General features: G+C 41.3%; 1 protein-coding gene across 3 annotated transcripts in view; it reads left to right on the forward strand.

Moving 5' to 3' along the window:
- LOC121942382 (uncharacterized) overlaps nucleotides 1-21,930 on the forward strand; it is a 28,624-nt gene extending 6,694 nt beyond the window's left edge. The window contains exons 2-9 of one of the 3 annotated variants that reach the window (XM_042485568.2): nucleotides 3,942-4,036; nucleotides 4,589-4,670; nucleotides 6,565-6,958; nucleotides 8,802-8,876; nucleotides 12,447-13,603; nucleotides 15,243-16,072; nucleotides 17,006-17,233; nucleotides 19,363-21,930. In XM_042485568.2, the coding sequence (XP_042341502.2) occupies nucleotides 3,942-4,036; nucleotides 4,589-4,670; nucleotides 6,565-6,958; nucleotides 8,802-8,876; nucleotides 12,447-13,603; nucleotides 15,243-16,072; nucleotides 17,006-17,233; nucleotides 19,363-19,616 (3,115 nt within the window). In that variant the 3' untranslated portion in view covers nucleotides 19,617-21,930. The remainder of the gene's footprint in view (nucleotides 1-3,941; nucleotides 4,037-4,588; nucleotides 4,671-6,564; nucleotides 6,959-8,801; nucleotides 8,877-12,446; nucleotides 13,604-15,242; nucleotides 16,073-17,005; nucleotides 17,234-19,362) is intronic. The other 2 variants (XM_042485569.2, XM_042485570.2) reach the window with 2 other exon arrangements.
- Nucleotides 21,931-22,442: the final 512 nt, after the last annotated feature.

The raw sequence follows: 22,442 nt of genomic DNA on the forward strand, positions 1-22,442 counted from the left end.
CCCTCCGTCTGTTTTCTGCTGCTTCACTTTTTTCGTTTGCTATCCTGTTTTTCTTCTTGCCTTTCTTTCTCTCCTCTGTGTTTTTCTTTTTTTTCCTCTTGTGTCTGCACACACACACAGACACACACACACACACACACACACACACACACACACACACAGTAATGAACACCTCAAAATCCAAAGCACGATCTTCTATGGCCTACTTTTAAGAGCCTCCAATGTCATGCGAGTAAAAAATAGACTGACGGAAAACAATATTGAGATCTGCGGTAACAGAACAAGCCCCGAATCGGCAGAGGCGGGATCAGTTTGGCTCTTGTGAGTGTGGCGGTTTTGGCATGGATTTAGTCTGAAGAAGATAATCTCGCCTGGCCATTCTGGGCTCACACAGGTGGCTGCGTTTGAGCTCTCTGGAGTAATGGCACACTCCTTAGTGGTGATCCAGGGGTCAGAGCACTCAAGTATGAACACTTACTAGATCGCGGGATCTTACTGTGGTCTGTGCAGTCATTATTCAGAGCTCACTGTTTACATTTTCACATCAGTGTGGATTCAGCTTGCTGATATGGCCCAAAAAAGCCTCAAAAATCAATCGTACCACTGCTGTAACTGTTAATTTGTGAAACATGATTGTTTTTATTTTTTTTTTTTGTCTTTTTCATTGGATGTTATTTTGTAACTAAGGGGCATTAGAAATTGGCAAATCAGAGGTCAGTTGGAATAAATGTTTTGTGTTTCGCTACGGCTGCTCAATAACATCTGAGAAATGTATCTTCCTAATTGTGAAAAAAAATGCTTTGTAGAGATAGTTTATATTGGAAAAAAGTATAGTTTCATATCAGCACCGGAATGCTTATTAGCACTAATATCAAAAATAATTTTTTTAAAAATTATTATTAATTATTAATTATTAATTATTATGATAGTGGTTGTTTTGTTTTTTAAATAATGACATCAACATCTGGTTTGTGGACTAGAGTTCATAATTTTTTTGCCATGCCATCTTAGATTTTTTTTGGCCAGAAGTGACTGTATTTGGATGTGGGGGTGGAGCTGTGGAGAAGTGAGGAGCAGCGTGGATCTTACTCACAGACTGTGGTGATCCTTTGCAAACAGTTGTCACTCAAAGTGACCATGTCCGTATTAGTAATGTTAAAGGCACTGGCGCATCAAACCGACAGTAAGCTGTCGGTCAGTGTTGGGCTGTCGGTGAGCATCCGTCACCATATTCGCTGCATTGTTTCCTGCACCATTGGCCCTTGTCCGCACTAGTTTTTGGAGCCATTCAGTTTGTTCAATCAGTGGCAGTGCATGAGCCTGCCAGTAAATAAAATATCTCTGATTGGCAGTTCAGCTCACTGCATGGGAAGAGAAATGGAAGTGCGGAAGTAAACAAAGGGCTGAAGTCAAAGGTTGCTTTTCTTCATCCGCTTAGCTCTTGAAACAGAAATTTCTCCTGATGGTTTGTTTCATTGTTCACTGATACTTTTGAATAAACACATTATAGAGACGTTATAGAGACATTCACCAGAGACTGCTGCTCCTTTAAAAAGCAGAGTGCAGAGTTGAGGGAAGGGGATTCTGGGAAATGGAGTCTTAGGGTTGTTGTTGTCGCAACTTAGTCTTACCGGCTTGTTCACTGTGAGTTTGTTCTGAGCTTGTGTTGTTGCTGTTTTGAAGTGAGAGTAAATGGACTCAGCTCGATGCAGTCTCTTTTTCTCGTCATTCCTGCACTCCCACACTTTGTTCTTTCAATGTTGGATTGCGTCATTAATGTGCTAACTGGCTAGCAAACACCAAGACAATCTTCTGGGTTACCTTTTTTTGAATGACAATTATAGATGGCCTCTGTCTTGTGCTATGGAGAGTTATTTCCTCTCACGCAGGCGCAGCACATACATGCTCTTTGGCTGTTAGCTGTAGTCTTGCTGTGTGCTCATGTGAACTTTTTGGCCAAGACACAGGCGACACAAGGCATCGCAGCAGGGGGCTTTTGTCACTGCTAGCTCTCTGATGTCAATTTGGTGTGTCTGGGCCTTCAGCCTTTATAAAATAAAAATAAAATTAAACAGATTATTTGTATTAAACTGCCCCAGTAAAACTCAGTTGGTACAGCATGTGCCCCTTGCAGGCTTACAGACAAAAAACACGGGGCAGGGATGCAAAGCACAGCATAGGCAGGCGCAGCGGGGTTTTGTCTATAACACAAACTCCATTTTTGTAGCATGTGGTCGCTGCCAACTTCACTTTGTTTATTGAGCTTTGCTAAGTGATAATGCAGTTGGTTATACAAGGTTTGGAACATATATGCTATAGTAACTGGGACTAAATTAATTAGCTGGATTGTATAACTACAGGATGCATTGAACTAAGTGATTGATTTTAATGTGAAATTTAAAAAGACACAAGGTTGCTCTGCTGTATTGCATCGCCTCTGGTACAATGAGGTATTCATTTGCATTTTTTGTAACAGATTGTAATTATTTTTTGCACAATTGAATGTAACTTTTACCTGTTGGAGGGCCGCAAAGCTGCTCGCAAAGAAAAAAACTGACCTGCAGTTTAAAAAAATTTGATAAGGGCCATGCCGTCACAGTTGCAGCTTCAGTTGATTATAATGGACGCGCTCTGCTATAGGCATGTTTCAGCAGATATGTCACGCTGTGCCCGTGTTCCATGTATTTTTGCCATGACTCCATAGCAGCAGCTCGGGTACAAGTCCCTTTGTTGCGTTTTGTCACCTCTCCTCCCCCAATCATATCTGTCTGACCTACATCAAGGGCAGGGCAGATAGATGTGATAGAAAACCAAGTTTTTTTTTGAGGGGTGTACCAGGCTATTATAATCTTTATTTCTGCTGTAAACTTAGGAATGTTAACATCTGGGTCTAACATGGATGTATAATGAAAGTCTGGATACAGCCATGAAGGTGGGGTCCCGTTCATTCCTGTGAGAGCTGCTCATTGGTGCATTTCCGGAACTACATGCCAATGAGGCATGCACACTAGAGATTTACTGTGGCCGAGTATATCCGAGTGGGTAACTTTGACTGGTGGAGTGACTGACTTTTGGTCTAGACTTCACAAGCTTGAATGGCAGTCTAAAAAATGTAATCTTGCAGCTCTTTTAGACTTCCAAATGTTTGAACTGGATGGCTAGGTGGATTAACTTGCTCTTGGAGCCAGCCTCAAGTGGCCATTAGAGGAACTGCAGTTTTTGGCACTTCCACAATTGCTTTGTCTTGCAGCCTCTGAGGTTGGCGCTTGGTGGTGACAACATTTTTTCCTGCCCCCATAGTTGCTTCAATATTGAAAAGTGAATTAATTGCTTAGGGTTAAGAATGCACTGGAAAGATTTGTCCTACGGTGGTCCACAGGGGACAGTATTCACATTCACGTAGTTGACAGCTGAGTGAAATTAATGTGAATAGGTTGAAATGCAAGAGAGGTTGTTTCTAATTGCTGAGGGTGTTTTAGCCTCTCAATTAAAGAATTCTCAGACATTTTATGAACATTCAAGTGTTCTTTGCCTTGAGCTCTTTTTACCTTATCGTTAACTTGGTGTGCAGTGAGGACAGATGAAAAAAGTTTCAAAATCAGTATGTTCAAGAGGGCTCGGACTGAACTAATTGCTTCCTGTTCAATCCGTGCAGATCATGTGAATCTAACACTGTGTGCTAGATGTTCCAGACACACACGGTGAAGAACAGTTAAAGTCGTTGTCTGGTTGCTGTGTCTTTGTTTCTGTGGGTTTTTTTGTTTGCTCATATGGGAGGGCTAAATGCAGTTTGCATTGATCCATTAGGTGGCCATCAGCTTATTGATTACTCTCTGACCTGATTGAAGTTTGGCCAGTAGGTCGATTGATTAAATGATAATTGTGTGCGGGTGTGTGTGTGTGTGTGTGTGTGTGTGTGTGTGTGTGTGTATTCTCTGCAGGCGCGGCTGTGGAAGGAAAAGGAAAGGGACACCCGTCAAAGTCTTTGTTACACACACTGAGGAAGAGAGCGTGCCTGAACACAGCTTCAGCCCAGGTGTGTGTTTGTGAGTCTGATATCTGCACGCCATATTCTCACTGCCATCAACTGTGTGTGTGTGTGTGTGTGTGCGCGCGTGCGCGCGCGTGTACATGTGTGTGTGTGTCTGCGTGTGCGTGCATCTGTCCGTGTGTCTGTGTGATTGGTATGGGGGTGGAGCATGTGGAAGTGAGTGTGACCTACTTTTGCGCATGTGTGTGTGTGTGCGTGTGTGTGTGTGTGTGTGTGAGTGTGTGCATGTGCATGTGCTTGCCTATGTATGTGCTGTGCACCTGTGTGTGTGTGTCTGTGTGTGTGTGTGTGTGTTTGTGTGTGTGTGTGTGCTTGCCTATGTATGTGCTGTGATGTGCACCTGTGTGTGTGTGTGTGTGTGTGTGTGTGTGTGTGTGTGTGTGTGTGTGTGTGTGCGCATGCGCTCCAGGAGATGAGGTGATGACCTGTGTGTGTGTGTGTGTGTGTGTGCGCGCGCATAAGTGTGTGTGGATGTGTGTGTGTGTCCCTGCATACTTGTATGTAATCCTTTTATACTGACTGTTGCTGTGCTCGCAGGTGATCGTAAAGAAGCAGCAGAGAATAAACGTCCCACACTGGACGGGCCTTTCTTCAACACAGAGCCTGCTCCTCACAGCTGGTGAGTGTGCATTTTCATCATTGCTGTGAGTAGCACATACTTATATGTATACATACACACATCTATCTTTTTCTTTTTCTATTTCGCTGTTATGCTCAAGATTTTGCACAGATAGTGTGTAAAAAATAGGTGAAAAAATGGTTAAGTAGTCCCTCTTGCTCAGCTTTTAGATTTGAAAACACTGAATGGCTGCTGATCTTAACTCAGCACTTGAGGACAGCTTTGTCTGAGAGCAGCACTTCTGAATCTTGGTCCTCAGGACTCATCAACCCTGTAGGTTTTCATTTTAGCCATACAGTCAGGCTGATTTATACCTGAGATGTTAGAAGAATGCAGTTGACTAGCCAGTAGGATTGAAAATCAGCAGCACTCTGAGGACAGGGATTGAGAATCACTGCCCTGAAGCACTGGCATCAGCTTCAGTGTGTGGATTTTTACTATTTGTTTTACACTCATTCAGCTGTAGTGGATCCTGAAAGCAAAGAAATGAACCCTGCGGCTAAAAGAATGCTAATATAATGACAAGACATCAAAATTATAATCAATTCCCTCTTGTGCACCTTGACTGACAAAACTGTAGTACAGTAATTTATGACACATGGCCAAATCATGGAGGAGACACAAGAGCAAAGCTGGATTGTAGAACCTGTAACAACCCTTAGCTCCATATCTGACATATGATCCCTTTACATACAGTGTGTACTTACAATTAAATAAATAAATAAGAATACGACAAAACAAAACAAAAAACAATAGTACTGCATTTAATGATCATTTTCATTATCATTTAATTTGATTATTTTTCTGCATAACTGATTATTTGGATTTTCTTGTTTTGTTTTTAGACAAAATGACAGAAAATACTGGAAAAAAGCCCATCATAGTTTCCCAGAATCTAGTGTGAAATTAACAAATACAAAATCTGATATTTTCAATTTAGAATTACATTAAAAAAAAGCAACAAACGTTCCCATTTAAAAAAAAAAAAAAAGAAAAGGAATCAGTAAATGTTTGGCCTTTTGCTTGATAATGACTTCAACAACTAAATGTGAAAATTATTGTAGATTAACTTTTTGTCAATTAACTAATTGTTTAACCCCTAGGGACTGTTTGATGCATTTTACGCACTTTTTATTCTTCAGTTTTTGATTATTTTGACTGTGTTCATGCATATGGCATAAATTTTGGCAAGATTGTGTGTTTTTGTTTCATCTTGGAATTTCCAGCTCAGCTCCCATAACAAGTCTAAAATACACTGTGTAGACAAAACTCTTACATTCATACTGTTAAGTGCAAAACTTCTGTTTCTCTTCTCGGTCACTGAGCTTAACTGCCAATCAAAATGATTTCAGTCACCAGTAAGGTCCACCATCGCACGCAACATGCTGAATTGGCTGAAAAATGCGGCTAACATAGGATGACAAGGGCCGACAGTGCAGGACATACCACAGCGACTAGGACGACAGGCACTCACCAATGGCCCAATGTTGCCATTGGCTCAGTGTGTCTGGGCCTTAAGGTCCGTGCTCCTAACGGTCTTGTACCTAGTCGCTACCTTTAGATAAAGGCCTGACCTTCGCTGTGTGCTTTAATCGGCAGGTGGTTGCAGGCTTATAAACGTCCTGCGCACAGCAAAATAAACAAATAAAATAAGAAAATCCAGGTGGCGGGCAGGGTCTCCACAGAAAAACACAGCGCGACACCTTTCTATTGGGTCACGAGTGATGATGGATTGACATTACTTTTATGAGTCTATACATTGTTTTTAAGGACAATCCTGCATAATATACCTTTAAATTATTTAAAAAAATGCATAACAAATTTGCAGTATGTGTTTCTACCATAAAAACAACCCCAAATATTGTGTGATGAATGTAGCGAATTTAACTTTCAGTCCTCCACCTCCTTCACCTACCAGTAGTCCGTCAACGCAAGCTCCTGAAAAAGTCTCCACCGGATCCAAGACCAGCTCCTGCTCAGCCTCTACCCCAGCTCCAGCTCCTCCTGCTTCCTCAGCCCCAACCCCAACACCGCTCCCTGCTCCCGCTCCGGCCACGGCCGCTTCAGCTCAGGCCCCGTCTCTGACCCCCGCGTCCACAGCTCCGGCTGCCCCGACAGCCTCTGCTCCAGCGCCGACAGCTAGCTCATTCCCACCCTCCCCCAACTGCCGCATCCGAGAAGTTCACTGTGGCAGCCAGGTGCGGCTGGTCGTTATCGCCATCCGAGACATCACCAAGGGGGAGGAGATCACCGTGGACTACAGCCTGACAGAGTGGGGAGAGAACCTGGTCAGTGCATTTAAAGAAAGATCATAATACTACACACATATGTCTCCACTATCACCCCTGTGACTTATTTTAAAGAAATGTATTCCCTCTTTTTTAAACCTTTGAAATTTGAGAAATTTGACTGGATTTCAAAAACATGGAAAGAAGGCAATGAGCAACTAACAAAGAAATGAACTAAGATTAGCAAAAATGTTTTCCTAATTAATACTAAATTACCCAAAAATTCTCCAAAAAGAAAGACAGAAAGAAAAAAACAAATATACAAAAAAGGGAAACTACCTGAAAAATGCTTTAAAAAATTAGAATTATTTTGTAAAATATGTTTTAATATACAGTAATGAGAATTAAAAATATGTTTTTTTTGGACTTTTTTCCCCCAACTTTTTTAAAAGAATTAATTTCCTAAAACTTCCTGTTTCCTGCATTTTGCAGAACATTTTTGCAAAGTTACTCAATGTGTTTTTCCCATGTGTTGAATAGAAAGCACACCAATTTGCTCGCAGTTCAAAGGTTTTAATACTTGTAAAAGCATTTGAATGCAGCATAAATAATGTAATGTCGATCCAGGTTTCAAAGAGTTAATTAACCCCCTAAAAAATGTATATTTTACACAATGAAACTTGCTATTTGGTGATGTGTCTTGCATTTTGTTGGTGTTGCTGGTAAATCATAAGATCAGTATAAGATAAGATGTTTTCAGTGCAGCTACACAGAAAAGATGGAAAAAAGCAGAAAATATTTTAAGCGATGTAAAAAATTGACATGAAAATTTGGTGTCGAAAATGAATAACAAGGGCTACATGCAGGATTCACCATTTTAGGTTGACTTTCAACAGTCACTCAGAAGGAAATTAGTTGTAAAAAAAGAAAATAGACCCCGGACGCTTCAATAGACCAGAACACAATGGATACACAGGACTGCTCATGCCTGCCATCGCTTCGCTGTCTGATTATAGTTTATTTTGTCTCACCTTAAATCTAACCAGATGCGAAACCTAATTTTGAGATCAACTCTAAATATTTTAAATGTCTAATCCCGAACGTGAATTATTTATTTTGACTTTTCTGCATCTGTCTGTCCTCCGCTGCTTGGTCCTCATAAGTGTAGAAATACATTTTACACACTGTGCATATCTCTGATGACTTCAGATAGGAAACCATATGTGTATTCACACACTGCTGATCAGCTTTACACACTCACTGTCTGTCATGCGCACATGCACACACATACACACACATTTACACTACCCGCCACGCACACACATTCATGCTACACACACAAAGCTAAGCAAGACATGGGGTTACCATGGTGATGGCTGAGCTCCAGTTCTCTCTCTACCTATAGTGCTTTAGCAACAGTAACCATGGTTATTACATGACATCTGTTCCTTTAAGGGATCTCATTAGATCGGATCAATTTACTCAACAAAATGATGATACCAGAATCCGTTGAAGGAAATTAAATTGACAAAATTGAGAAATTGACATTACAGGTTTAGGTGAGACTAGGTTGCTCACAGTTCCTTCAAAGCCAAATTCAATTTGACTGAAATTAAGTCCAAAACTGATTGTTTTAGGTTTTCATTTCTGTCTTTATCCGAGTCGAGTTGATAAGTCCCATGTTTATCGCTCATAAGAAGTTGACTATGTTTGCAAGCTCTGCTCACTTCTCCAGTTTGGCTCCTTAGTGGGAGATTTGGAGTCCTAATCAACCTCTGTGCTTATGACCAACTGTGGAGGGGTGTCCTCCTGCTTCCTGAGTGACAGCTCAGTCTGATTGTGATGGCAGACATTAATGAGGAGTGTGCTGGCTGTTTTAATGTGACTGCTTAATGTCCCACAGGGTTTCCGTGGCACTGTGTCTCCAGCGCAACACGAGTGTAACTCTGACTCCGAGAATAACAACAATATCAAAAAGGTAAGAGAAAAATGCCACATTTCACCTAAAACACCCACAGTCAGACTGACAAAACATCAATTTTATTATTTTAAGAAGTGACAAGACAATGGGCACCGATTACCAAATACCATCTACCCACTGTACACTACCTGCTCACTACTGAATAAGAGACAAGCTAGTGGAGCATTTATAGAAACTTAAAAGATAGATATTTCCATTAGGACCCAAACATGGACCTAAAAGAGAGTGAATGTCGGACTTACAGGTCCAGGTAGATAAAACACGACTTCAAAAAAAATAACATTGTTGCTCTGCAGCTGCTGGATGAGTCAACAGGCAACTGTGTGCTAACTAGGTCACCATATTAACTCAAAAAGTTGATAACACTATCTTTTATATGGTTTCTGCTGCCCCCCAAACATAATCTAGTTCATGTTTAAGATGCAAGTTCCCCCAAAAGTCAAGCTAACCTATTTTGTTTCTTTGGAAACTTTTTAATCTTGACTAGAATCTAAATTCTGTGATTGTCACTCTCCCAAAACTGTATTGTTAAAGAAATGTAAAGTATTTTTGCTGAGAAAAAAAAGATGGCCTGAACCGTCACTGTATCAGAGAGTATTTTGAATACATGCATGGCATCTGATACTTATTTCTGCTCTGTGATGCATTTCTGCCAAACATCACTGTGAAAAACAGCACTGACTCTGTACAATACAAACAGAACATTAGTGGGGGAATGTAGATGCTGTTGTGATGCGCTGCTGTGCCTGCAGGATGCCACCTGTCTGGATGTGGGTGGACAACACTGACATTGGACTCAATATAATCATTATCATCAAGTCTTCCACCCCCTGCTCTGGATAATTGTTTTATTATGTGTATTAATGATACAAGATGTCATCGGGTTTATGTCTTTTAAAAGTAAAACCGCATAAGAAACATGAATTGCTTAGCTTCATTGAGCCCTCTGCTGTAAGTTGGCCTCCTGTCACACACTTAAGGGTCCGGTTGGGAAACAGAGCAGCAATCATTTATCACTTGCGTGCAGACTATTCACTGTTGATTCTCTTGCCCACCTTTTGCTTATTGCTTTAAAATGTAATGACTCTCCTGACTGTGCATCTGATTAGACTAGTGAAAGTTTATCGCATCCGAGCAGTAATGTCAGTAACGATGTTCAGGCTGCACTGTGGTGGAGGTGGAAACGATGGTGAATTGGTGGGTAGTTAGTTTAAACATCCAAGTGGTTAGGGACCACTGTTGTTTAGAGAAAGCACCTCTGGGCGTCTGGTGGGTTTTGCTCTCCAGATATTGAGCCTTATGGTCTCATACTTCAGGCTTCGGTGGTATGTAATATTTCATACCTTCATGCCTTCATGACATTTCACCAGGGTCTACAGTATGTGACGGTAAAAGCGTGCGGTACTAACAACCCCCCACAACCACCACCCCGGTGGCGAGTGCGCTACTTACTACTACTTTACTTTCTTTACTACTACTACTTTCAGACTGAAAAATACACAAAACAAACCCACAAAATGTTAAGAAAATTAATATTTTCACTCCTATTTTCCTTATTAAACAGAGAAACACAACTGTAGACTATTTGAATTCAACTCACTCTCGCTCAAAGAAGACTGACGTGGCTTAAGAAATTATCTTTGAGTGTTAGGCAAATGTAACAGTTAGAAATTTAACATTCAAACTTATTTTTGGTGTCGTTGTTTATTACAAAGTGCAGCAGGGTTTTTGTGAGTTTTGTTTGATTTTGTTGCAACCCTCTATGATTTTACATCGGCTGCCATGTGTAGATTTTCTAGTTTTGCAGCTAGACTGTTCATTTGGAGTGCTGTTGACGTATACATATACAATTTTGTTATTTATTATTATTATTTTTTTAAATTATTATTATTATTATTGTTATTATTATTATTAAAACTCATGACAAGAGCCACCTGCACTGTGTTTGGAGAGGGGAAACAATGAAAAGAGCACACACATACAAGATAAAAATGTCCAGTTTGCTGAAAATTAGCTTCAGATGATGGTGGTAAAAGCAAGTTTAATGATAAAATTTTGAAATTGTGCACTGGCACAGAAAAGCAGAAACATCCAAATATCCCAGAGAACACCTCATTGCCCCTCCTTTTAAAAATATTGCTTTCAGCGCTCCCCGGTGTTCTCTTTAAGCTCCCTGGGGGTCAGTGCTGCCGCTGTTGAGAAATGCTATTTTAAAGTAAAACAACCCTCCAAAAGATTTATCGTAGGTTTTATATGTGACATTTTTCTGTAGGCTGACCAGGAAGTTAGCATCGTCCTGGTTCCCTCGTCAAAAAGCCTATGAGATTCTTTCATTGGATTTTTGATAATTTCAGAAAATAATCCCTGAGGCAAACAAACGTTTATGATACTTACACATTTTGTTCAGCAAGGTAATCTTCACTGATGAACACCACTTTTGGGATTTTTGAAGTCTAAATGTTATCCCCAGAAGTAAAAAGCTATTATCAAGCCATAAACTAACTACAGTACGGTCGCTATGCTACCACTACAACGCTAACAAAAAACCCATTGACTTTGAGACGAGGGAATAGGGAGTGCTAAAATGCTCACAGGTTTTAGGACTCATTACTGGGGTCCTCTATTTAAACAGAATTTGTATAGGACTGATTTTGTCTCAAGCTTTTTGATCTATATAAGCAGCTGATCACTGTAACCGTGATCACTATGAGAGGTTTCTGTTGTCCTGAAAAGGTCATTTATCAAGACACGCCTCAATACAGTTTTAAGTGTTTCATTGGCTACACTTTCGAAAGCTAAACTTGCAAGACGATCACCAAACATACGCCCTGTATGTGACAGACCCCGGCAACCATCTGCCATATGTTTTGGTCTTCTTTAAAGGTCGCCCCCTTCTGATTATCCTTTTTTGAAACCATCTCTGTAATATTATGCCTCCTCCTTCGATAGCTATTTTTGGCACCCTCTCAATTCCAGATAATTCCAGTATCCCTGCTCACTTACAGAAGGTCATTGTCTTTTCCTTCCTATTAGCTAGACGCTCAATTCTATTTAAATGGAAGGATATAACCTCTACATCACACGACCAATGGATCGAAGATGTGATGCAGAACATCAACCTGAAAAAAACAAGCACTCTAAACGGCTCCATAAAGAGATTTTACAAAACCTGGGATTAGTAGATAAACTATGTGAATAAGCTTCCTGGCCTGAAACTTTAAATTCATACCTCCACAAGTGGTCTGTCCTATATGTGTTAAAATGCACCAAGATGCGCACATTTTGTTTTGTCATTTTCTGTTTTTTTTCTTTTTCTTCCTTCCATGTCTCTTTACATTTCTCTTTATATATGTACTTTGAGATTATATCTTATGTTAACGTCTTGTCAGATAAACTGAAAAATCTCTGTAAATAAAATGATTTTAAAAAGAAAACTTATTAGACGATTAGTTACAAGAAAAATAAGTATTTTTCTCTTAAATGTCCTATAGATAGCAAAAAAATGTCTTTTGACAGCAGGTGACATGTCCTTTTTTTCCCCATCCTGTCACTGTCTCTCACATCCAGGAGGACGAGCCTCTCTCTCTGACAGCCCAGCAGCAGCAGCGGCAACAGCAGCAGCAGCAGCAGCAGGAGTACGTCACCCCCTCTTGGTCCCTCTCCCCCTCCTCCTCCCCCATCTCTCACTCTGACGCCAGTGACTCAGACGCTGGAGATGAAGACAACGCCAGCCCTCGCGGGCGTGCACCACGCCGGCGTAAAAAACGGCGTGGCACTCCTTCAAAGAAAAAGACCACCCATCGGACTCCACCGGGGCGGCCGCCGACAGTCTCGACTAGCATTCCTCATCACAACCGTCCGCTTCCTTCATCCCACCCTCCAGCGCAGTCCTCCCCTCCCTGCTCATCCTCCTCCTCCTCTTCTTCAGCTAAGCCTGTGTTCAAAGCTCCGGCTCCGCTGGGCGCCAACACCAAAGGCAACGTCAACATAAATGTCCCCAGAGGAGGAGTGTCCATAGACTCCATGCGCCAAACCTGTGAGCACTGTGGACGCCACTTCCGCTCCCTGGGCCGCCACTTGGATAAACACCATGCCCACCAGCCTGAAGTGTGCTCCGCGCTGGTGGAGCGCTACACACAAATGCCCCGTCTGCACGCACAGAACAAAAGCCCCACCACAGCTCACACACACACCCCGCAGCACTCAAAGTCATCACAAGCGGCGGGACAGAGCCGCAGCTCAGATCTTTCACAGATCGGCGTCCAGGACCTCTCCATGCCTCCGCCCACTCTCACTGCAGCGAACCAATCCCCTACCTCCTCTGGAAGAAACTCCACCCCCCCTGTGCTGACACCCCCCCGAGGACAGAACGCAGTGCCCGTGTCTGTCCTAAAGAGGAGCCCACCTCCTGTAGCTGTCTCGCAGTCCAGGAAGGGAGCAATGAGGAGGCTAAAGACAGAGAGGCCGGAGGAGGAGGACGACGAGGGGGAGGATGTAGATGAAGAAGATGTGGAGGTCGTGGAGGTAAAGAGGCCCAAAGAGGAGGAGGATGTTGAGGTGGTGTGCCCGCAGCCCTTCAGCAGAAAGTTGGCCAAAGAGATGGAGCCCCCAAAAGAAGAGGATGATGAAGAGGATGAGGAAGAAGAGGAAGAGGAGGAGGAGAATGGAGTGATGGAGGTGGAGGATGAGAGTGGCACAGAGGATAAGGAAAAGGACTTGCTGAGGTAACTTGAGGACTTTGTTTGCTTTGTTAGCAAATTTGAGAAAAGGGCTGCAACTAAAGATTCATTTCATTGTTGATTAATCGATTAATCATTTTGTCTATAAAATGCTTTGGCCAACCAACAGTCACAAACCCAAAGATATTTAGTTTACCTTCATCTGTGACCAAAAATAGCATACAATTCTCACATTTAAGATGCTGGAGCCAGTAACAGTTTGCCATTTTTTCTTTTAAAAAATGAAAATTTGATTATTGAAATAGTTGCAGACTAGTTAAGAAAAAAATCAACAGATAAATTAATTTTAAAAATAATCATTAGTTGCAACCATGGTTGGAATTGAACTTTCTTTGTCTACCTGTCATTGCTTGTGAATTCAAAAGTCTACTAGCCACTCAATAGATTACCATTGTGTTATTGGCCTAAAACGGATTTATTTTCCAACTATGCACTCAAATCATCCCAAAGTTCACCCCCAAAAACCTGCTGCTCAATCTTATAACACTATTGCTGTTGTACAAAAAATGTTATTGTGAGATTGTATGATAACGCACTGCAATTAAATCCGTAGGATTTAAGGGGATATATTGGCAGAAATTGAATTTCAGGGTTTTCCAAACATTCATTTATTAGCCGTGATTAAAACGTCCACTGCTACAAATAAATGCTTGATTTTTGGAGTTGGATCATTCATTAGGATTGCTGTTGAAATACCATTCGGTTATTTTTTGCACCACTTTGTGGGAGAGAAGCAAGTACTCTGGGCACAGCTGGAGCAGTGAAATGAAATGTAATTTAAAGTGAAACTTAACTGTTAATTCTGCTTGGTCTAAAAGTTTAAAAGTTTCAGCTCTGAGAGGATTCACAAATCAACTGTCCACCTCATGAGTCAAAAACTGCTGTTGGGGAAAGTGGTACTCATGGATTGCTCTGCCTGTGCTGTGTTCATGGATCTGCAAAACCCTCAAAATTTAGAGAGGGGACACAGATTGATACAAAGGAACACACATAAAAAAAATAATAAGAATTGTCATAGTTGTCCTTCATCAGCTACCACCACACATGCATTAAAATTCTGTAGAAAACACTAAATATATAGTTTTCTTTAGTGTATAGTTACCTAAAAAAAAATAATAGTTGTGTTTTCATACCTTACAATAAGCCATCAATATCTACATAGGGTGCTGGTGGTCTTTGTTTATGGAGATTGTCATGTTGCATCACCATGTTTCTACAGGAGCCCAGAATGGGCAAACACTGGCTCCAGATAGGGCCATTAATGTTTTTGTGTTTTCGAGTTGATCACTGTGGTTAGCAGCTCATTTGCAACAAAAACACTAACAGCGCCGTTTATAAATGGGAAACTGCTTTATCCAATGTTTTAGTGGTTAAAATCACCTGGTCTGTGTGTTCTGGAGAAGAAGAGACCTCTGCGGATAAAACTTCCTGAACAATTAACACCAAAAGAAATTCTAAAAAGGAGAAGTTTCAGCTGGTTTCAATCTGTAATCCTCACCTCTAGCTGCCAATAAATCCCCCTGAATCTTAAACACTGAACATTAAAGTTGTTATAAGTTAACTGGAACTAATACTATTAGTATGAATAAATCAAGTAATTTGTAGACATCTGTCATTTTTTCAGTGGTTCGGGACGTCACCACATGCTGCCCCTCCTCTCGTCTTTGTCCTCTCTGGTGCTGTACCTGCGTCGGCTGCAGCACTCAGCCTTCCTGTCCCTGTCTCGCCAGCTACAGTCAGCAGAGGCCTGGCGCCTTCTCTGCCACTCCAGCCTGGCTCTCCTCATCCTGTACAATCGACGACGAGAGTGTGAGGTCTCCAAGCTGTCCATCGCCGAATACCGAGCTCGCGTCACTCCCCAGTGCCCTGTTCCTGTCCCACCTGGTGCACCTCCAGCTCTCACTCCACTGGAGGCCTCACTGTCCCCCTTTGAGCGCCTGGTGCTTCCTCATCTCCCCAGAGTGGGGGTCCAGGGTAAACGCGGACGAGTCCAGCCCCTCATCCTCCCCCCTCACTGCGAGCCCTGTCTGGAGCTCCTCCTGCAGACAAGGCAAGACGTGGGAGTAGACCCTGCAAACCCGTACGTCTTTGCCAGGCCCTATCACTCCCCCGCCACACCTCTGCGAGGTACTGACCTCCTCCGCAGCTTGGCCCGATCGAGTGGTACCCGCAACCCGCGTGCCCTGACCCAGACCAGGGTTCGCCGCCAGGTAGCTATATTGACCCAGCTGCTGCTACTGGGAGAAGGAGAGGAACCCGGGCAGCCTGGAGGCAGTGCCGTGGAGAGGCTGGAGCACTTCCTGGAGAGGGAGTACCATGTGACACAGAACTGTGCCGGCATTGGCCAAGACCCAGGCCTGATGGGCAGAGTGGGCAGAGTGGTGCTTTGTGGAGAGAGAGATGGAGTGCTGTTCAGAGGAATGAGCCTGAACCACATCTGCCTGGAGCTGGATGGTGAGCTGAATGAATGAATGAATGGGACTGATGTCTTTTTCTCTTGTCCAAGACGAGCTGTATCATCCCTCCTTCTCTGGTGTCAAACATCCTCTGGCTGGAAAAGGACTGCAACCCTCCTTCCAGTTTTTGTGGATGTGTGTGTGTGGAGGAGGAGGTGTTTGATAGGAGAACAGGGACAGATTAGACTAATACACAGAGTTTGTACAGTCATGAAAAGTCATTGAATTTTATTAGAAATTTTCAGGCCTGGAAACGTTTTCAAAACCAAATATAGCCTGAGAGTTTTGGAAAAGGCATGAATTTTTGTTTCACAAGCCAGTAAAATAACACATGACTTGTTCCAGGACCTGGCTGTGATCTTGCCATAATTCTTTCTGATTTCTGATTATTTTGGTGGGCCCATGGGATTGGAAGGCATGGTTTCTTTGAAAAATATCATCAATATATACATACATAAACACCAAAATGTTTAGAGAAAAAAAATTGCTTAAATTCTGTCTTTACAAATCCCCTATATTACAAAAAAAGGCCAAAACATGCATGGGGAGGCATTTTTTCTCAAGAAATCGTCGGTAAAATAAATACAAAATACAGCCATTTAAAAATGTATACCCCTCCCTAAAGCAAAAGTCCCTCCCCAGTGCTTAAAGAATTATTTGACACGCCTCGTCCTTTTTGCACCACCCCTCCCCTGTCATTTCTAACAAACAGTCTCTAAATTATTTTTAAATATTCATATTCCAATCCTGTTTTGATTTTCTTGTCTATATTTTAAAGAGCTATTGTATAGTGACAAAAAAGAGCCGATAAGGAGTAACGATAGTCGTTTTAGAAAATGTTTGGTAAATAAATTTACCTTGAAGTCATGGAAATGTATTTGGTTAAAAATGTCTATGAACTCTGGATGAAGTTGTGCTCTTTCTTTTCCAGTGATGTCAGGAAACTCTGCAGACTCGTACTCAGAGGGAGAGTCTGAAGGGGAGCAGGTGAAGGAGAAGCCTGAGGCACCCGCCCCTGCTCCCGCTCCGAACCCCACGCCCACCCTGCTATATGTCAGGAAGGGCAAGAACAACGGGCGAGTGGGACGACCCAAGAAGCTCAAGAACACCCAGCCAGCCCCTCCACCTCCTCCACCCCCGAACCGCAGGAGAGGCTCAGGTCAGCCCAAATCTTTGCTTTCTTGGGTTTTAAGTAAATGAATAATCGTTCAAGTAAACAAACTGAGGAAGAGGAATACAATTGTGCCCGTGACATTTAAAAAACAAACCACCTGCATCTAAAGATAAAGGAAAAATATATACAAAATGAAGCCAAAAAAGTATTTAGGGAAGCAAAAAAGTAAGAATATAACAGAACATAGTGCAGTAGTGTCTATGCATCCAAGTTAAGAGAGGAGAGACGAGATTCAGAACATGGGCAGCTGAAGCTGTTTGCTTTGTCAGCCAGACTCCAAGTCAGTATTTGAAGGTAAAGCACTAAGCGTACTGGTACATGTTTATCCCAGCAGGCAAAGGTCACTGGTCAAATTGGAAGAAATGCACACCGCTGAGAGCAGAACCAAAATAGTGTGAGCAAGTTCAGAATTTCCAAAGTTCTTCCTGTTCCACGGCACTTCTTGTCAGCTGATGTGGACTGATTAGCAGATGTTATGTCAGTGTCAGGATTCCCTGAAGGAGTTTGATATCCTGGAGGATGGAAATTATTCTTTATGGATGAAACCGTTTTTGATAAACGCTGACTTCAATTTCAAATAAATTATGACTAATGATTATTTTTATTATCAATTAATCTGCTGGTAATTTTTTTTAATTGATTGAATAGCTGTCTAGACAATTCTGGGGGCACCTCTGATTGTAACATCAGAGTAAATAGTTTTCCCTAGTTCTTATAGTGATATTAAAGACAATCAGTGCTTTCTGGACTCTGACTTGAGAACTGAGAGCAAACTAATTTGAACTTTGGGTGTTGCAAACCATGAAGTGTGGAAAAAACCTGTTCAAATTGAACTTGTGAATTAGCTTTTAAACTTGTGACAACACTGTTGTTATGCAACTAACAACAAAAAATGGATACAGACAGATTCCTCCTTGTTTCCGAACTGTTGGTCTTTTTTTCATCGATAGTATAAATCAAAGGAACAAGACAAGCAGTAAACAACAGTTTTCATTTTTCATGTTTGTACTTCAAAACCACTGAATATGGAGTTAATAGCACACATCTACTGTATACAGTAAATGAGTGACAACAAACCTCAGGCACCGCTTGTTGCAAAACAAACAGCCTTGGACCGACTGACCAAAACATGCTGAAATCTGAAAAGTGCAACTTAAATTATTGTAAATTCAGCAGCTTACACCTTCATTTGATCTTCTTTAGTCTCAATGGATCATTGAGAGCTAGCTTTACTGTGACACTGAGAAGAATACATAAAAAAATACATAAAAAGTAAAAGTGCACAACAAGAAGAGTAATAAAGTAATCTAACAAATTAAAAGCAATTAAAACAATACAGTTAAAATAATCAATAATCATTCAAGGCAGTTGCAGACTGTGACAGAATTACTGGTGATCAGACATCTAAACTGACCAATGGATACAGGTGAATTAAGTTTTCAGAGTTGCTTGTCAAATGTTCCATGTGTTGAGAAGAATATAGTGTGATTTGCAGGGCTGTACCCGACTCAGAATTATGCTAGTCCAATCAGATTTGGCTGTTCAGTATGAATTTTCAGTGATTAATGTTTTTTTTTCATATAAAGTTTTAAAGTTTGAATGGGCTCAGCAGGACAGTTCAGTGTAACAGCAGCAATCAGGTAAAATAGTAAACAAGCTAACAGCGCTAACAACGCATCAGAAATGTGAAACAAAATTTGTTTGCCAACACGAGCTATCAATGAAAAGCCTGAGACTGTGTTGTATTAAGTTGCTGAGCTGTAAATTCACAATGTCTGAGATGTAGAGAGAAGATAAAGTTATCTCAGAATCTTAAACAACTCCCTCTACCAAAGAGTATCGTGAAAGTCAAGAGCACTCACTCTGCAGCAATATCTGGGGACCAATGCCCTCGTGCACACTGACATGCAATAACAATAACACATAAAGAGACTTCTTGACTTAAAGCAATTTCAGTTGACAATGGGGTCTTCAACTGATGATTCTAATCTTGGACGTTCAAGGGGCAGCCCTGGCGATTTGTGTTCATGGGGTCCATTGGAGGTTCCACATCACTCATGCCAAATGAGAGAAGCTGTTAAACGTCGTCGTCATTCATCTCTCCTCCTCTGTAGGGAAGCGAGGCGTCCTGAAGCGTCCCTGGTCAGAGGCGGAGCGTGCGGCCGTGGAGGAGCACCTGACCCAAAACATCACCGAGCTGCGAGTGCCGGCAAAGGCCGACTGCGAGCGCTGCCTGCAGCAGTGCCCCCTATTGGTCAGCAACCACCGCGACTGGAGAGCCATCAAATTCTACTGCCACAACCGCATTCAGCTGCTGAAGAAAAACCAGCGGCGGGAAAGTGAGCCCCAGCCTCTCACTGTCTGCTGAAGGGACAGAGTGGGAGGGGGAGGGAGTGGGAGGGGGGTCTGTTGTGTTGCAGCTGATCAGAGCAGATTCTCAAATGGTACCCTGCTGCCCAGGCAGCACTCATTTTAAGAGGACGGTCCTTAATTTCACTCTTTTCTGGTATGGTTTTTAATCGGACACCTGATTGCAGTTTTCATTTTGAGCCACACAAGAACAGAAATCTGATTTTTTTTTATATTTGCTGCTCCACTTTGAGGTCTTAAAAATGACACTAGAGTCATGGTGATGTTCCTGGTCTGAGGGTGATAGTGCAAGTCTTGCACTTGGACGGGTGCCGTTTGAGACATGCCTTGGGGGACTTGGGGGACACTGGCCGCAGCCTGTGTTGTATATGGACATTTTTTCTCTCCTTCCAAAACAGATACACTAAACTGAAATTAACAAGGGAGGCGGTTGAGCCCCACAGTGTTGTTATATGAACGTCGTGAAGTAGCATTAGTGTTTCATGCACTTGGAGACGTTAATAGGACAAATGGCCTGTGCTTGGGTCACACTTTTCTCAATAGTGGCTATATAATTAGAGTAGGCCTAACTACTGTTAACCTAGAATAATAACCACATCTTTCTTTCTTTTCATACAGCTGACTGTGCACTTCTGACAGCGGTTACATTATATCTGAATCATCATTTACATGTACGGTACTAGGTGATGAACGAGTTACTCTTTTGCAGTTTTATGAAGATTTTTTAAAGTGGAACACAGGATTTAACGACGGAGATGTTTTTTGACAAACTCCAAAGTGTCGGGTTTCATGAGAGAGACAATGAAATGGCCTCAGAATGTTGTGAAGTTATCTTTGGATACCTAAGATGCTCAGTTAACCCTTTGAAACCTAGATCGACATCAGTTTTCTTGTGCTGCATTTGGACGCTTTTTACAAGCACTTTAACCCTTTGAAAACACAGCAAATTGATTTGATTTCAAAAACATGGGAAGAAAGGCAGTGAGCAACTTGCCAGGAAATGTTCCACACATTGCAAGAAATTAGTAAAATGTTACAGGAAAACGACATGAAAAGTAGTTTTTTGTTTGTTTGTTTGTTTGTTTTAAAGGGGGAAAAAAAGGAAAAGATGTCCATATATATATGGACATATATATCAGTACATTCTTTTTTTTGCCATTTTTTGTCGTTGTTTTTTATTTCTTTCAAAATATGTGAGAAGGGGGGAGAGCAACTTGGCAGAAAATTTCCCACACAATACAAGAAATTTGTGAAATTAGTAGGTGACTAAAAAAAGACCTGAAAAAAGTAAAGATCTTTTTTTAAAAAAGGGGAGTTTATATATTTATTTAAAAAAAAAATACTTACTCCTACTCACTTACTTACTACTACTCAGAAAATAAAATTCCTAATTATAATAATTGTTATTGTGTTACAGAAAAAATACTGTTTCCAAATGTCAGTAGCTTATTTTCGGGGAATTTTCTTGTAATCTTTTACTAATTTCTTGCTTATTTTTAAGCCATGTCTTGTTAAGTTTCTCATTGCCTTCAACCCTTATTTTTGCTAGAAATCAAACCTATTTGGTTTTGCCAAGGGTTAAACCACGTGCCAAGTCCAGAAACGTGCTCGGAAACCTGTTCGGAAACCTGTTGCGTTGGACTCAAGATGTCAACAGCTTCCACTTCCCCTTGAAGAACAGCATGTTCTTGATTCCAATTGTTTTTTGTTTTTTCTGCCTGTTGCACATTTGTTTATTCAGAGCAGTAAAAAAGGTGCTATAGGCCAATAAGCTGGATATCACTTTATACATGGAGAGAAGATTACCCTTGGTTGTTTTAAACGTTTCTAAAAGTGGGCATTTATCAGAGGTTGTTCTGTTACCACGTGTGTTGCATCGTCTGTGTCGTCTTTCCCAGTGGCTAGAGCTCCTCCTGTCCTTCCCCAGCCACACTACACGGTTTGCAGCTCGACCAGATTTTCAGTTTCCCTTCGGTGTCGCTGAAACTCTGTGTCCATTGGACTAAAACCTCCATGACACCTCAAGACAGATACTTGAAGTTATTTAAACCTTTTGCAGAATCTTTATGTTCTTTCTCGCTCTAGCCTTGCCAGTTACATTGTACATAACAAATCTATTATCATTATGCTAACTGGTTGTTTGTGCTAGGCTATATGTAGCTTTTTCCATTTCTGAGTTATTGCTATCTGTAAATAAGCCTGTTTGTAAATACTCCTCAGAGAAACAAAGAAAAAACACAATGTATGACATGCCTTGGTTATTGTGTTATGTTTTTTCTTTTTTATAAGTCTTATAAAAATTTAAAGCTCTATGTTTTGTGCTGTGGTTATTAATTTTGGTGCCATACTCAACCCATAGTGAAATGGTGCAAACAATGTAGCAACTGGTACTGTGTTATATGAATGTTTACTATTGATGTTATTGTAAAATATCTTGTAAATAATGGTCAGAAACTCAGCATTTATTTACAGCTTTGTCTCCTACATGCAATTCACTGTTACAAACACTAGATGGAGGTGTTGGTGTATAAACCATAAACAGAGAAGGGTGATTCGTCAAAGACTTTCCCTGTAGATGTGTGTGCCCCCATCTAAACCCGTCCCAAACCCTCCGTTTATTTATGGTGTGATACTTCTAGCACTTTAAGTTTATGTTTTTTTTTCTGTAAACCTAAGAGTGTTTAAGTGTGTTTTAATTACTTTAGCACTTATTTTTACTTGTGGACTTACATAACTCTATTTTAAATTATTCATATATTTTTTATTTGTATCTTTTCTATATCTTTTATCTTTTTTTATATGTATCTTCTGTTTTCCCTTCTTT

This window comes from Plectropomus leopardus, chromosome 3 (genome assembly GCF_026936395.1).
Source record: "Plectropomus leopardus strain MGB_pleo_1.0 chromosome 3, ASM2693639v1, whole genome shotgun sequence".
In the NCBI taxonomy this organism is placed as follows: domain Eukaryota; kingdom Metazoa; phylum Chordata; class Actinopteri; order Perciformes; family Serranidae; genus Plectropomus; species Plectropomus leopardus.